The 17,600-nt window shown below is 40.1% G+C and overlaps 1 protein-coding gene across 2 annotated transcripts; it reads left to right on the top strand.

Moving 5' to 3' along the window:
• Nucleotides 1-1,978: 1,978 nt before the first annotated feature.
• lhx6 (LIM homeobox 6) lies at nt 1,979-16,836 on the top strand. Of its 2 annotated transcripts, none has more exons than XM_038734595.1 (9): nt 1,979-2,528; nt 3,407-3,478; nt 3,745-3,927; nt 6,030-6,151; nt 13,601-13,818; nt 14,201-14,301; nt 14,491-14,586; nt 14,898-15,072; nt 15,217-16,836. In XM_038734595.1, the coding sequence occupies exons 1-9, from the start codon at nt 2,451-2,453 to the stop codon at nt 15,294-15,296; spliced, it is 1,125 nt and encodes a 374-aa protein (XP_038590523.1). In that variant the 5' UTR covers nt 1,979-2,450; the 3' UTR covers nt 15,297-16,836. The 2 variants fall into 2 exon arrangements, with proteins under 2 accessions (XP_038590523.1, XP_038590522.1); XM_038734594.1 differs by having other exon boundaries at nt 1,980-2,528; nt 13,598-13,818; nt 15,217-16,835.
• Nucleotides 16,837-17,600: the final 764 nt, after the last annotated feature.

The raw sequence follows: 17,600 nt of genomic DNA, 5'->3' as shown, positions 1-17,600 counted from the left end.
TCCAGCATTCAGCTTTAGGATTTGTCAAGAAGCCAATGCTACATGCCATTATTAGCGACATTTAAACAATCAGTTCCACCTTTTTTGCTGATATGTTGTTTTGTAAGACATTGGGTAAATGTCAGACATCTGCATCTCATTAATGGGAGACCGTAGAGGACTACTCCCTAAAAGCAAATCCACCATCATCCAACATGGGTTAAAAAAACAGTCCTGAAATATCACAATATTTTTAAAAAGCAGGGATCTTACCACAATTGTCAGTACAGGGTTTTCTTTTTTCCCCCAGACAGGGTGGATATTGATTATTGTGCAGACTACCAAAAGTTTCTGTGAATCATTTTCATATTTTGACAGTCTTTTTGCATATGGGTTTAATGTGGAAACATATATAAATATAATATTTTAGAGTGTAACATTTGTTATTGATTTCTATGTGTTGTCCTAGAGCCACAGTAGTTTTGGTGATCTGAATTGTGTTTTCCTGCAGCTGTGACATGCAGTGTGAGGTCATATAAAACCCTTTTCAAAGCAAGATATGTTGGTGAAATTATAGTCTGACTTTGTTTGCGTGAAGAATGAATCAGTCAGCCAAAGTTCCTTTGCAGAGCCAGTGTTTTTAAGAGTTTACCAAGAATATCTAACACTCTTATTAGGCTAGATATCATGCAGCAGGGATGGAGGTCGGCAGAGTAACTGTACCAGACAGAATTAAAAGAGCATCAGTTCCTGCACACCGAAGAAATCAAATCCTACCTCTTGACATCAGCAAGCTCACCCGATTGCAGAATATTTCTGGAGGCCGTTAGATCAAATTAACTAAGTGAAATGTGTTTATCTGTTTGTTTGTTTTATTTTTTTTAAAGCTGATTCGTTTAAATATATATTCAGTTTTTAAATATTTTAAATTAATTTCTCCTCTGGAATGAGGAAGACGTTTCTTAATTTTTAGGGTCTAGTTTATTTTGATGGGATGGTTTCTGAGCTATAGATTTACAGATAATTGTGGGATTCTTGCCTGATTGACACGTCGATCTAAACCGGTGTGTGGGCTCGTGCATATCCTGTAATTATCCAGAGCTTGACGTGATGTGAGTTTTTGTGAGCATTTTGTTTCAACTGCATCAGCTCCTCTGCTGTTTGCACATATTAAAGAAAAATATCTGTTTCTCTCCATTTTTTTTTCACAATTGTTTTTTTTGTTGGGTTATATAGCCTTAAACGATTATGTCAAAATAAAGGACTAACCTATAAATACAACCCTAAATTGAAGGGAAAAATCTGTTAATCGTACTGTGTGGTTATTTTTATTTTTTTCTGTCCTGCAAATCCCACATATGCATTTGTTAATCATACATGTATTATTAATTTTACACGACATATGGAATTTAAATAGCCTATTTCATAAAACGAAAGTTAATACTTTTAAATACAAAAATAGAAACCTTTAATCATTATTATAATGAGCATTAACAGCAAGGAGAATACATATGATTACAGCATTGAAATTAATTAAATTAGATTTTACTCTATGAAATTTGAATAAATGCATTATGATATTTTTCTTATGTAGGCCTTTTTTGGGGCATTATTTTTCTGTTCTAATGAAGATACAGTTGAGCCTGAATACAGTATAAAGCATCCATACGTATGGCAATGCTGCATATAAAATGTCTATTTATATGCCTGAGTATATGTGGGTTAATTATTGCTTTACAGCCTATATGTCAGCTGTAGTTGTATAATTCTGGTAGCAAATAAATGGCAATTATATAAATAACTATAATTTACATTGGATATTTTTCTCTCTGGAAGCAGCTATAAATGGCTGAGATATCAAACATACACCACCAGAGTTGGAGTAAATTTCTGTCATAACTGTTCCAGAGTGTGTCCACCCTTCTCACGCAAATGAAACTCTTTCCTCACCGCCCCCTTCTTTAACTAAAAGGCAGGCCAGGGAGCCGCACAAACTTTCACTACAGCTCTACGGAGACACTCTGGTTCTCTGCTTGTTGCGCTCTCGTCGACCTTGCAGCTCTGCAGTCTCCCCTGCACATATGAAGCCTTGGAGTAAAAGCTGCCAGCCCCTCAATTTGATTCACTTCCTGTAGTCAGACTCCTTCCCAAAAACAGGAGAGAGGGGGAAACTGGGAAAGGAGGAAATCTTTCTGTTCTAAATAAGGCTCACTGCGGAGCAGCAAGCAACTCCTCGCCTCTGCATAGCTTCATGACTTTTGCAGTTTGTGTCACTGGCAGTCAGCTCGTCGTGCACAGCAGCGTTTTAAAGGGAGAAAGCATTTTGCGTTTAAAAACAAAACTGTGCGCCAGTTACACCCGAATCCCTGCGTGGTACGGATGGTACAAATTTTGACGCCCATCGCCGAATCTTCTCCTGATTGCACGCGCCGAATTTGGAGACACTGTATGCTGTGAGACTCCAGGGGTTCATGTACTGGAAAAATGAAGTTTTGTCCCCTCTTTCAGAGGGAAATAAGATTCTGTCCGAAGGAATTCCCACGAAGCAGGTACTAACGCTTTGGAAACGGCTGAGCTTCAACTGTGTGCGTAAAAAGTTCACATTGGAGAGGTAGCCTACCCCACTTATGCACTGTTTGGGCCTTCCCTATTTGGCTTAGACTGAATACGTTTTTATGTGATTGCTATGAGGTATAATGGTGCAATAAGTAGCCAATGTGAAATCATTTTAATTTTCCTAAGTGTTTCTCTTCTTTCTTGAACATTCAGTGGATCTAAATCTGCTGCTGCGAAAACGCGCACTTTATTTGCAGCCCTCAGCATCGTGTTTGAGTTTTGTTTTGTCTCTCTGTGATGTCATGAGAATCACTGCTTGTGTACTGAGATCAGCTGCACGCGCCAGCCGCTGTGAAGAGGCACGCGCCTCTCTGCCATGAATAGCGTGATTTGCGGTCCGCAAGCCTCTCCAGCTCTGCCAATTCGCCCGAGAAGAATTGGATTTTAATTACAGCCATTAAAAATCAAATTTGCAATTCTTTGGGTGACCCGTTGCCTTTTTCTGATTGACAGTTGAAATTGACACTCCGGGTCCCTCTTATCCGCAGCGTTTCAAGCTATTTGTAATTACAGGTAGCCCCCCTCCCCTCCTCCACTCTCGTGTTCTGGATTGCGGAGAAAATACTATTATTCTGAGAGGCACGGGTTAAGGGGAAGGGAAAAATCAATCCAAATTGAAATAGCTTCATTAAAATGTGCCTTTTGTTGCGGGGGCCCTTTGAACAGTGTTAACCGGGGTTTATTGTCAGGACTACTTTATATAGGAGTAGCCTTGAAGAGCTGTCTGCAAATGTCTCCCGAGGATTTCTTTGCTGAAGATGAGACGAGGAAAGTGATGAAGAATTTCCGTTCACTGAACGTTGTCTTATAGGTGATCTCTACCGAGCATCAGAGTACGCCGGGAGCCTCGCGCTGCAGTGTGGACTCTACGCGCACGCCAATGGTGAGAGCTTTATTGCCTATTTATGCTTTGAAAATGTCTGGATCATTCAGTGCGCATGTTGCGCGCAGTAGATGACCGCTTGGCCCGTGCGCATCCAATGCATGCGGAAACAGAGTTAGGAGTCATGCAAATGTATAGTTGACATTTGTGAATTTTGCGGGCATTGCTGCAGACCACATCATGAAAATGGCGACATCTGCAAACGGGCACTGTGGGGATGAGGATTATTCTGTGTGTTACTGAGCTGTGCTGATGCCCTCTTGCAGTCTCACTCGGACGGAGAATCCCAGCGGTCGAACATGGAGCGGGAGGACACTCGCTCGTCCCCCAGCACGCCGTCCACCCCCTCCGTGTGCTCGCCGACCTCCACCACCAGCTCGGTACCGTCCACCGGGAAGAACGTGTGCGCCAGCTGCGGTCAGGAGATCCTGGACAGATACTTGCTGAAGGTGAGAGGCCGGCCAGATTCACTTCGACTAAAACCTGCTGAAAGTTCCAGACTGGTCAGACCAGAAAATATTTTATTCTGGGGGAGACTGTGTATTTGTTTACTCTTTTTTACGCCTGCATTAACATAGACAAAACATAGCTTGTCTACACAAGACCAGCAGAAGCGAGTGAATGAGGTTGCCATGTTGACCGCTAGTCCTGTTTTGGTTTGGACACTTCTGCTGTCTTTTTTGCGCTGATGTACTCTACTGGAATGAACAGCGGCCTGGACTGAACTTTAGGCGTCCTTACTGTCGCACGGACACAAAAATAAAGAAATAACCTCCTAACTGAAGGGGGCCTACAGATTTACCTTCTACATTTCTAACTCATTTAATATTAGTTGTTTGAACGCAAAAAATACATAAACCCTTAACTTCTTGTAATTGTAACCGATGCATCTGCACCGTAACATTTTAGGCAACAAAATAGGCTAAAGCAACAGGCGGTGTTTGGGACACCGCAGGCACAACAGGATCCATGTTTTGGTTTTTACTGTTTTACAGCCTCGCTGTCAATACAACTTGTCTTGTCGCGTGCGCTCGCGTGCTCCCAACCAAAGTAGCCTCTGTAATCGCGCGCAAATGGGTGTGTTTGTCAGGAAGTGTGAATATCATTAGTCAATTATCTGAGTCTATTTTGATGTCAGTCTGCAGAACGTAATGGGAAACATTGTTTGGACAAGAAAAATTATGGCAGTTATTTTTATTCAGATATTTCAGTCTATGGAAAATAAATAGGGCTATTTATGTTATAAATAATTTCAATTTTAAGATGAAACTAATAAGATTAAAAACATTTTATTTTTGTTGTTGTGTCAAAGTCCAGGCCTATTAGGATATTATTTGAAACTGTAGTGTCTCTGTAATCATTTAAAATATATTTTATACTACTGACTGAAAAGGTATATTTAAATTATGTTAGGCTATAAATTAATTTAAAAATAGATAGGCTACAATTGATGATGTATTTGCTCTTTTCTGTTTTATCTTCATTAATGGGATTCCTGTCCTGTTTAAAAAAATAACTTGCCCTCTTTCTCTTGTGTAAAATGTTTCATACTGGCTGATGCTGTAGGCCTAAATATATGTTTGCAAATAAATCAGCATCTACTGATCTGAAAAGTTCTAAAGTGGTTGCAATAAATGATGCTTTGATGGACATAGGCTATATATATATATATAATTTAAAGTTTTTAATGCTTTTATAAGCAGTTCATTGGGGCGCAAAATAGTCGGAAACTTCACGTGATTTTGTTTAGACTATCCATACTTTTCAAACTGTTGACTTTCCCTCATGATCTGAAAATCTCTCCTGAAGTCTATGTTAAACTTCAAACTGATATGTCATTATTACAGATTGGGATTTTTTTAATATTATATATATATATATAATTATACATATATATTATATTATGTTATTGTGTTTGTTTGTTTTTCCATTTTGCTAAAAGGATATCATAATTACCGGTGGATGAAAATATTGCACAGAAAGTGTTATGTAAGGTCCAAAGAGAGTGCTTTAGGAATCGATATTTTTAAATATGCATGCATTTCAGAAACAACTAGTCTACCTTTTATTATAGGCTAATGATTTAAGTAGGAGTGATACTAATATTTCCTAAGCAAAACCACAAGTCTATTTAGGAATATTGGGGTAAATAAATATTGTGCTGCTATAAAGAGCATGATGGGACCTCTATAAAGTCACAGTAGGCAACATAGACTTACTAAAAGGCCGTAATGTAGGCCTAATGTTTTTTATAATTATACCGTCGTAGATAAATCATAATAGCTATGCTTAAATGACTTTAAACTCATTATTATATATGGAAATTATAAAGAAATATAACAAATTTTGTGTTGGCATTAAGTAATAAAATTATAGTATTAGCTACGTCAATAAGCACAATGTTGCACAGTAGCTTTCAGGGAAAAATTTATATCATAGCAATGGCCTACACGTTCAGCAAGGCAGGCACACTGTACGTCCTCGCTGTAGTGATTAATCATCAGTGTGTGTGTGTGTGTGTGTGTTTGACATGGATGTTGTGTCTTTGCAGGTGAACAACCTGATCTGGCACGTGCGCTGTCTGGAGTGCTCTGTCTGCAGGACTTCGCTACGTCAGCACAACAGCTGCTACATTAAAAACAAAGAAATCTTCTGTAAAATGGATTATTTCAGGTAGGGTAAGTTTATGACCGTGTTTTCAAAATACCACGCCTGCTCTGCCAACACAGGCCTCTCTCTCTCTCTCTCTCTCTCTCTCTCACACACACACACACACACACACGCACGCACGCACACGCACGCACACACACACACACACACACACACACGCACACGCACACACACACACACACACACTTCCTTTGAGACGGATGCGGGTTGCCTTAAATGTGCTCTTGAAAGACCTTTTCAAAAACTCTCAAAGTCTGTAACAAAATAAAAGTCTTTAATGATAGTGCCTAGCTGAAAGATCCACTCTTTTATTATGGCTATCCAAAACACAACAGTTCCACTAGCTACAAAAATAATAGGCCTATATCTAGTCTACCAGAATAACTGCGCTTTATCTTAAAATGCAGGATATTTTTGACCACGTTTTACTAGCGTCTGGCGCTCAGATCCTATCGGATTTAAAGTGGCGCACTGAAGTAACAGTGGATTATTTTAGTGATTGATTTCCCGTGGACCATTGCAGATCAGACAGGCCATGGACCCGTAGTTTCCTGGACACAGCAGTTATCGCTGTCTTTATCATATCAACACACAGTTATTGCACCAAGTGCCACGAAAGTGACGGTTTTATCATCCGGAGAGGCACACGTGAAACAAACGGAAATTGCCGGAAATACCCGTTAAATCTGGGTTTTGTCGGTCCCTACAGGCAAACAAAGCGTTAAGTGCCACGAAAACTATTCTCTTCTATTTCTATTGTAGCCGACATCGACGACCTAGAACGCATCAAATAAACTGTGAAAATAAACTGTCTCTATCTATCTCGTTAATTTTATTATTTTCATGCAAGAGTGAAAGAGCGATACAATAAATAAATACAGATAGTGATCACACAGAATCACACACACACATGCACACACACTGGGGAAATGCAGTGTGTTGATTTATTGTAATTCAGTGCTGAATTTAAAATCAGTTGCATTCATTACATGCAGTAGGCTATACTGTACTTGTGTTTACATGTGTGTGTGTGTGGTGGTGGTGGTGGGGGGGTGTTGGTTGGCTCATGGTTTTACTCATTGATTTTATCTCATACACACTTTTTTGACCATGTGAAAGGGTGTGTGTGTGTGTGTGTGTGTATGTGTGGTATGTGTGTGTGTGTGTGGTATCTGAGGTTAAATGAGGTTCACACCAGCAACATAGTACAATTCTGTGCTGTAGCCTGAAGCATTGTGTATATATTGTATGGACACCCATGCCATGTTTCTGCGTGCAAGTGTGTGTGTGTGAGTGCTTGGACCTGTGTGTGAGCTTTGGTGTTTCTCTGATCGAAACCTGACACCTAGCCACTGCTCTGAGGTTTATAATCACCAGCAATTAGTCGTCCTCCACCCTAGACCCTCAGGCCTCCAGACCAGCAATTAGACCTCCCCGGGTGCCTGGTCAGCACGTTTCTGATCTGAATGTGACTCCTATCCAAAATAAAAAACACACAAGCTAAGACAGATATGTGCAAACTTACACACCTCAATATTGATGAAACGTTCATGTTTGCACATATTAGTAAGAATACACTGTACACATTGCCTCCTTTTACAACTCAAAAGACTCTGACACAGTCACTCACACATAAACATACACTGAGATCTCTGTTTATTTATGCATGTCCAACAGCTGCCAATCATTTTGCTCATTGCTCACAAAGTGGAGATTTTTGTGTTTGCTCTGCCACATCATAATAATATTTTTATCTGACCCGTCACCATTTAAATGCTCCTTCACCATTCACCCCTCTCGCCCTCAACACTGCTCCCTGGACTATGATCCAGTATATTAAACATGCAGAGTGAATTTAAAATATGCCAGAGCATTTGAAAATGCTAATTAGGGGTACAGATGTAGCTGCCACTGAGTCATATATTTTATGCTCATCAGAGAAATCCTACACTGTAATTATATAAAATACAGTAATTGTGATCAAAGAGCCTGCCTGGATATATAGAAGCGATAAATGTGTTCACACTAGTGGTAGACACACCAGGATGAGGATTAGAAATATCGCAATTAATTTCAAGACACAGTACAGTTTACACAAATTCATGCAGTAGTTTTTTGTCAACTAGGGTGCAGCAGTGAGCCACGTCCACTGTAGTGCTGTCCACATAGACTTTGAAAGGTATGCTAAAACAAGGTTTCCAACTGTAGCTCAAATTATGGGTGCATTTTGTTTCTAGTTAATAAGTAAAATAAAAAAACGTAAACCTGAACAGCTTCACATTCAAGCTCTTGCAGCTGTCATAGTTGTAGTGTTGTGACCTTTGTGAATCTGTGCTTTAGCCTATACTGCCGTACAAAAAAGAGCATATTCGGTTTGAATTCAAACCATTTTCCAACTGTCTGACTAAGGTTTTACAACATATAAATGATTATGCCATATAAATTTAATTTGCGGTGACTGCACTCCGGCTAACTCAAGCTAGTTAGTAAGCCACAGCTAGCCTTAGCGAAACCTATTTCCCCCCACTTTCCTACCCGATTCCTGTAATTGAAAAATCTATTTTAATTTAAAATATATATATATATATATATATATATATATATATTTTATGCTCCAACATCATAATAAGTGAATTTATTATACCACATAAATGAGGCAGTTAATAAATCTAATCATAATGGAGATAAAAGGGACACCAGATAGCAGAGTTCTGCTAAATCTAACTAGCCTAGCTTAGCAGAGCTGCAGGGACTGTAACCTGAGTTTCTGCCTTTAAATCATATATTTAAATCTATAAATTAAGTTTTTTCATTTTACACTAAGGGGGTAAATTAAGGTATATCCGTATATCCTTGTATATCCGTTACACAGCTTGTCACCATCAAACTTCAGATCCTAACTTCCCTGTTGGGTAGTTACTGCTTTCTGCATTTGTGAGGAAGTATAGCCATGTACTAAGTTGCTTTTCTTAAATGTTTTAGATGTTTTGATGAATGGTATGAACTATAGTTAATTTTCACCCGCCTTCATAAAATGTAAAACTAGTCACTTATTAATTTCAAAGGTTCAAAGGGACTAACTGTACACTATCTGCTGCAGAATGACTCTATAGATAAGAATGACAAGCAAAGTAATTTGAAATTCGATTTGATTGTCTGGATTTACTAGGGTCAAACTGTTAGACATTTTGCATAATAAAAAACTAATTTGGATAATAATATTTGTAGGTTTAGATTAGATTTCTTAGAAAAAAAACACACGACTAAATGAGAAATGATTTACAAAATTTTGCAGCAACAGTGAAGCTTTGCTGCCGGGCTAGAGCCTGCACACTGGTTACCTCTGTAAATATAAACTGTAATCTGAGTTTAGGCCAGATTTAAACTAGGCTAAACACCACTGCGAGTCCAGATCCTCTGGACTGGTTTCAAACCTCTGGAGACATTTCCTCATCTGTGTCAGCCTCTCATCTGGCTTTGGACTGACAGCTGCTTTAATGGGGCGTAATAGCAGGAAATCAGAGTGGGTTTCCCTCCATATATATGTGTGTGCGTGTGTGTATGTGTGTGTGTGTGTGTGTGTGTGTGTGTACTGGGGAAGGAAGGTGGTGTGTGTATGTTGGGAATCGGGATAGGAGGCGCAGGACAGAGCCCGTGCTGTGCCTCTGAAACCCAGGTCAGGCCTCAGGGGCTTGCTCACACACACAAACACACACACACACACACACACACACACAGAGACACACACACACACACACACACACACACACACACACAGAGACACACACAGACACACACACACACACACACAGACACACAGACACACAGACACACACACACACACACACACACACAAACACACACAGACACACACACACACACACACACACACACACAGACACAGACACACACAGGCACAGACACACACACACGCAAACCATGTCTTTATCAGCCTCCTCCCCTGACCCCCCCCCACACACACACACACTCTGTAGAAACATCATCCTCGTCCGTGAGCTGCAGGCCACACAGGAAGTTGCATTGCAGCACTAATCAAGGGCAGCCTGTGATACTGACAGTGTAACCTGAGTCCATATATGTAGGGAACTTAGTGGGTGAGATGTGTGCACGTGTGCATGTGTGTGCGTGTATTGTAATAATAATTATTCATCAACCCTCATACGTCTCCATAGCAACAAAGACAAGTAAGACAAAGACAAGAGGGATTTCAGTTTTATTAAGAACTGAATGAATTGAAATTATAATAAGATTGCTTAGTCAAAGCATTGAAATAGATCATTCATTTTGTAAAGCCGATTGGTTATTACAAAAAACTGCCTGTGTTCACAGTTACAGAAGTCTCACAAAATAGATTTCCTTTGTGCAGGGTTAATATGTTAAAGCCTGATAATCTCTTAAAAGAAGTTGTCTGTAAAGTATTTAGATCAATTTCCTATCTTAGATTCCCATACAACAAGGCCTAACACAAATCTTAAAACCGCATAGTCAAGCAAGAAATCTCTTAGGACAAATCTAATAGAGATTAGAGTATTCTCATAGCACATCAGAAATAATCCAAAAAACGTGCACCTCCTCAAGCCCCTCTTTCAGCAGCAGGTGAATTACTGTGAAAAAAAAAAGAAGAAATAAAGATTTGGTGAAAGAAGTGAAACAAATAGGAGAGGTCTGGGGGGAAAGGGAGTTTTGCGGTGTAGGATTTTGCCTCATGTGAGTGATATGGAGGGCCATAAGGATTGACATTGCTCCAAAATAAACACCAGGTTTTTGGTACAAAGACAAAACGAGATAAAAAAAAGACGGAAAAGGGGTGGGGTGAGATGGAGGAAGAGGAGGAGGTGGTTAAAACAAGGGATGATTTGCAGCTTTTCTGGGTTCTGTCTTGGAGCATGAAACTGACAAGCTGTCATGCTAGATTAGCCACAATGTTCCACAATATTTTCCTCTTTACTGTAGAAACAGCCTGGAATTCTCCATAACAATCTGAAACGATACGCGCACAGTACAGTAAGCCACGGAGTCGATTTGTCCCCGGCATGGCTTTATTGGGTTATAAGAGGTTTTTTGGTTAAGTTGCACATATCTGTGACAACTTAAGCCCTCTGTAAGTGCTATGCCGGCTAATTTTATTTCAAGGTCACCACAAAGACTTTCCCCCCGTGGTTTCATTGATGTAATGCTTAACTGAATGTTTGTTATGAGGAATACCAGGCCTGGCAAAATGTAAATGCTCTGTTTTTTTATTTGGATATTGGTTTGTTGATGGAAAATATAGATAATTTGACTGCAATAATAAAGACTAGGAAGGCAGACAGACCAATAAGAGTCAGATCCTCAAACAGTAGCCATGTAATGATGACCTATAAATATCCTCTACCATACTACATGCATGAAAATGGAACCTCTCGCCAATAAGCTCATATACAGGAGGGACAGGAGGTTGTGAGATGTCAGGGCTATACTATGCTTTCATCCCAGATAGAGTGGACTTGAGTGCACTGATGCGCTGCCAAACCCACTCACTTGGCAGCCCCTCGTGCTCTCCGTCCCCTTGCTCTCTCTCTCTCTCCGCCATTGACGCTCTTTACTGTGCTATTTCCCTCAGCCACTCACTTCCTCTCTCCATGTCTACTCTTTTCATCCTGCCCTCAACAGTTCTTGCCTCCTTCGTACCTCTATTGACTCTTGACCACTCTTTGAATTTGGCTCATGTTGTGATGCTACGCGTGCATGAGTTTTTTCTTTAAAGCCGCTTGTCTGCTGAAAAAAGACAATCCCATCAACATGGAAATGTTTCTAATTTGAGCTAAAACCATGTCTGTGCAGTTTTATGTTATTCTTATTGCCCTCAGTTTTACCCTTCTTTACCCTACCCTTTTCTCGCAGGCTGTTTACAAATCCTGCCTCCTTCAGCAGAATTGGTGGCTGCTGACCCCAACAATGGTCCTTAACCTAACCATGACCATCTCAAACCTAAGTCATTTTATACCCTTAATGTGCACTTTAAACGAGGAGGTTAATCTCTCCTGATTCTGGTGTAAAACAGGAAATTTGTATAATATTTCAGTTGTATTAGTGTATTTTGTTTGGATGCTCCACAGTGCAGCAGCTGCATATTTTTTTGTATTTTCAACAAAACTAATTAGGCATTATATGTGCAACCGAAGCCTGATATGGCTTATTCCTCCCTGCCATAGACCTCCATTGTTGTACTTTTATTAAAAACACACCGTTGCACAGAGTGACATTTTATTATGATAACCATGGGCAATGTTGCTAATTTTGAGTCAGCTCACAATTGCCCCTAAATGCAATATTCACAAAATTACAGTGCCTTTTTAAAAAGAAATACTCTATGTGTACTGTATGTGTGACCCATTTTGAAAGATTTACATCTTACCCAGGGGTAAATGGGAGGGGATCTAAGTGCCACAGAGATGGTAGGAAAGTCAAAAAATATTGAGAGAGGGACTAATGCAGTATTGGCTTTGGTCTTTTCATGGAACTAGGAAAATATAGAAAACCACCAGCCTTATCCATTCAGAATAAAAGAACATACACCTCACACACTTCAGGTAAATATAACTATGGCAGTCTTTACTTTTCTCAGCACTCAAGCTATCCCACTCTTGTATTTGTCTCATTCTTTCCACAATCACATTCAAATACTTCAAACGATAAGAACATGTTGATTTCTTTGTCATCACCTTGTTTTGAGCTCATGAGGAATTGTCTTAAAGCAACCCGTTCCCTGCCTACCCTCTTTCTGACCATTTATCTTTCATCATCTTCCTCTGCGCCCCTCAACCCCCCACAACACCCACCCAGTCTGAACAGTAAGTCAGGTGGTTTAGGTTTATATGCCGCCTGACCTCACTGTTGCTATCAGTTACAGCGCGGCAATCTAAAGTGATGTCATCCACGTCTTTCTTCATCTTCCACTGTATGTAAAACCACCCTGGTTTACTCGTGTGTTGGTGTGTTCCCCTGGTGTGTGTGCGTGTCTGTGTTTGTGTGTGCGAGCGTGTGCATATGTCAGGGCCTTCATAGATCAGCCAGGAAATTGCAGGTGTTGGTTTGTTTGTACTCAAGGCTCAGCTTGCAGCCGCAGTCAGGAGTCTTTTCTGAAGGCCATATCCTCCTCTAGGGTTTCTACCTTAAAACCTTTGAGTTCTGCCAAAACTTTAACATTTATTTTTGACTTCAGCTCTCAGCAAAATATTCTCATAGAAACAGGTGCCTGTGCGTATTTAATTCTATGTGTGTACTCTCTGGAAATCGCCTTGAGATAAGATTCAAAAGATCATCTACGCTGCAATTTTCTCTACTGAAATGTTGCTTTTACATCATGCACAGTCACAAATTCCTTAATAAGTTTCTTTCTCCTGCTTCTCTTCCTCTGCCCCTGTTCTCTTATTCTCTCCCTCACAGTAGGTTTGGTACTAAGTGTGCCCGCTGTGGGCGGCAGATATATGCCAGCGACTGGGTGCGCCGTGCGAGGGGAAACGCATACCACTTGGCATGTTTTGCGTGCTACTCGTGTAAGAGGCAGTTGTCTACGGGAGAGGAGTTTGGCTTGGTGGAGGAGAAGGTCCTGTGTCGGATCCACTACGACACCATGGTGGAGAACCTCAAACGAGCGGCTGAGAGTGGTGAGTAGTGGTTCTGGCAAATTTACTGCTATGGTTCTCTGCGGCTGTCCAGATGTTTGCTCAGGAGTATTCCCAAACAGACTTTCTCTGAGTTTGTGAATTTGAATATTTACTGTTTTTTATATTTTTGATGATTTAATATGCCTGGCCTCCTGCTTTCTGACTTCTCAGTGGTTCCGATGGATGTCCACACAATGAGTGGATTAGCAGGTCATGTTACGAGAGCTCAAGACCCACAAACTTGGGCCCCAACTGAGGAAAACATTCCTTTATGATACAGTGTCCAAGTTCAAATACATGTTCTAGAACTATCTTGGTCATTTAAAATGCTTATTCAACACATTTGCCTGTCATTTCACATGTCTGCCGCCGTGTTTTTCAGGCAATGGTATCACATTAGAGGGAGCAGTTCCAACAGAACAAGACAGTCAGCCGAAACCGGCCAAAAGGGCACGGACGTCCTTCACTGCAGAACAGCTACAGGTCAGACAAACACATCGCACTAATCTCAGTCTAAAACAAATATGTTTCTAATACAGTTTGCAGCTTGTTTTGTAAAAATGTGAAGCACTTTCATCACAGAAGTGCATTTTAACCCTAAATTCTATGTGTAATGATCCCAGATATCAGCAGCGTTTGATTGTTATGCTAATGTTTTGTCTCAATATGCAGATCATGCAGGCGCAGTTTGCCCAGGACAACAATCCAGATGCCCAGACGCTACAGAAACTAGCTGATATGACAGGCCTAAGCAGGAGAGTGATACAGGTCAGTACACAGAAACCCACACTCTTCTGGTGCTAATGACTCTACTTATGGTGTGTTTGTAGTTATATGTATTGAAATTGCATAACTCAAACATACAAACACCAACATATTGATCCAGCCATAAAATGAGAAAATTCAGATTATGTTAACTGTCAGTATATTATAAAATATTCAGATATGCGCACCCATATTGCTAAATATATGCTTTGTCTGTCATTTATTGTTTTTTAAAATGTACTTTTGAAATAAATCAACATATTCCATTTCAAGAATGTAGCTACATGATGTCTGGTTACATTGCGTCTTCATAGGTGTGGTTTCAAAACTGCAGAGCAAGACACAAAAAGCACACGCCCCAGCACAGTGGGGCTCCCCAAGGTCATCCCCAGTCCAGGATACCCTCATCTCTGCCCGATGAGCTGCATTACTCCCCCTTTGGCAGTCCTGAACGGGCACGCATGGTGGCCCTTCACGGGTACATTGACAGTAAGTTGTAATATACTTTAGTGCGGTAAAAAGCTGACCTTTAAGTTTTTGGTAGTGCTTTCAATGACTGTTAGGTTTGTTTCCTACAGTAGATTATTTACACAATTTTTAAAATCCTTAATGTATTTTCTGTGTGCTCTCCAGGTCATCCTTTCTCCGTGCTGACCTCTCAGAGTCTCCCTCACCAGGCCATGTCGCTGCCCCAGCTCCCCCTCAGCCGCTAGCGCTCCACTATGACCCTTATAACCCCTAAACCTCCGGATCCTAACCCTTGATCTCCCATCACTGGCGTCTGCAGACCTGACCCAGAGGTCAAGCAGGAGTCAGCTTGGAGAAAAGACACATCTTTCAGGAGCCCTGCCCACTCGGAAACAGAAAAAGAAATGGAAGAAAGAGGAAAAACTGAGACACATCCATCCTTGTGGATTTTCTTTTCTTTCTGAGGACAGGAATATCCCACCTGCAGCCACGCTGTCAAAAATGAGCATGAAGCATTTATCATTAGCAGGAACTCACTGACTGTATTTTACACCAACTGAAGAACACATTTTGCTTCACATGTACAGCATCCTCCATGCTACTCATCCACCCTCTGACTTGATGGTGGAGGGAGTTTTAAAGGGAGGACCAAGGAAGCCGGACTGAAGCCTCTTGAGTGCTGTCAGAATACTGAAGATAAACAAAATGGGGAAAATTTAAGGGGGACTGTCATTGTGGCCCATGGGCCAAGCACACACAGTAGACCACAGAGGTAAGACGACTCCTTCTTTTCTCTCTAAGCAACCATGAAGGAAACCTAAATCTAAATGAAATATGTTGATTTTCTTTAGCAATGACAAAGTGACATTTCAAAAACCCCAGAAATTTCCCAGATACTATTTTGCTCAACTTTCCACTGAAATGAGGTGTAGATTTTTGTTAACGAATGAAAATGTTGTGTGCCTTATCCATTATTAAAAGAAACTGCAGATGTTTACAGCAGTGAATCAGCTAATTAAAATGGTAGCCTGTAATTCATCAGTTAATTAAAGATTTGGACAGGTTTTTTTATTGGGCAGAAAAAATAGGATGATTTAAAATTTTACGTTGGTGGAAATCACAAAATATGTCCACAGACAGCATCTTGACTGTTTATCATGAAGGAAAACCATAAAGAAATTGTATCATTAAATTATGGCTGTAACATTAGAAGCAGGCGGTAACAGGATTTAAACCGTCATTTCTTTAAACTGACAGCTAAACAGGGGAAACTCCGAGATAAGCATAGTTGTCAAACTACACATTCCTACAAAATCTGTCATGTCAAAATGACATATTATCATATTTTCAAATGCGTGTATTGTCACTAATTTCTAAGGTTGCTTGTTCATCCTATGCCTGTGTGTTTTTCACACAAAGAGGGAAATGGAGTGTTGGTGTTTTGGTACAATATGGACAATATGAAACAGATTGGGGTTGTACATGTGTGTATTTCTGTGTGTGTGTGTGTGCGTGTGTGTGTGTGTATTGGCAGGGGAAGAGAGTGTGCATCTGTGTTTTAGTGCCATGGCCATTGTATGAAGAACAGGATCCAAGAAGACCTCAATGTCCTTGTATTTATTGAGATGGTAAATCCCTGTAAAGCACTTTCCCCCCCCTCTGAAATTGTTTTGTTTTGTCAAAAAACATGAAATGAAACAAAAAAGTTTATTTGATAGACTGTGGATCATAAATGTTTTGTGTACTAAAATGCAATAAAATAGAATGTGATATTTTTGTGGTTTCGGATCATTTTTTAGGATTAAATTAATGAAGCAATAATTCACTTTTATTTCCACCCAAAGAGCATGTTTGGCACAAAGCAAAGAAAATTGAGCTCAGCTGGGCAAACATACAAATAAAATAAATAAATATGAAGTAATTGTATTTTATGTGTTTTTAAATTATGCATGATGTTTCACTGTCTCTTTGCTTCTTGTGCTTGTGGTTTGGTACATGTTCAGTTCTTTGGTTGTAGGTTCATGTATTTGCTCTTATTTCTGTGGATAGTTGTGTACATCCTGGTGTGTGTGTGTGCGTGTATGCGTGTGAGCGTCTGCGCGCGCATTTTTTTTTTTGTGAATGTGTATTTGCCATGAAGGAGGAAGGTTGCATCATGGGAAAGATTCCCTTTTGATTGAGGTGCTATATCGTTTATGGTGATTATGCGTTAAAGTAGTTTAGTCTTTAATGAGTACATGACACATACACAGAACTGCGCTCTGTTTATGATATCTGTTGATTTATTATTTATAATATTTTGTCTACCAGACCATGCATGGATCTTATCCTGCTAATCTCATACAATTATTTTTAAATATGACTGATTACTGCACTTTTCATTGATGACATCCTGCAGCATGAAGCCTAAATAGCCTAAATATTAGTTTATTTAATGACTATGAATGTCACACTTATAATATCTCTGTATGCAGGAGCACTCCCTGTCCGGGTTTGAATGTGCATGTAAGAAGAAGCCCAAAACTCTTCCTATCTGGGTTAAAAACGGC

Source organism: Micropterus salmoides, unplaced genomic scaffold (assembly GCF_014851395.1).
Source record: "Micropterus salmoides isolate LMB-PRFRI ecotype aquatic unplaced genomic scaffold, ASM1485139v1 Ms_hic_scaffold_20, whole genome shotgun sequence".
NCBI classification, from domain to species: Eukaryota; Metazoa; Chordata; class Actinopteri; order Centrarchiformes; family Centrarchidae; genus Micropterus; species Micropterus salmoides.
The sequence above is the reverse complement of the archived record's forward strand: the minus strand, read 5'-3'. Positions and strand labels throughout refer to the sequence as shown.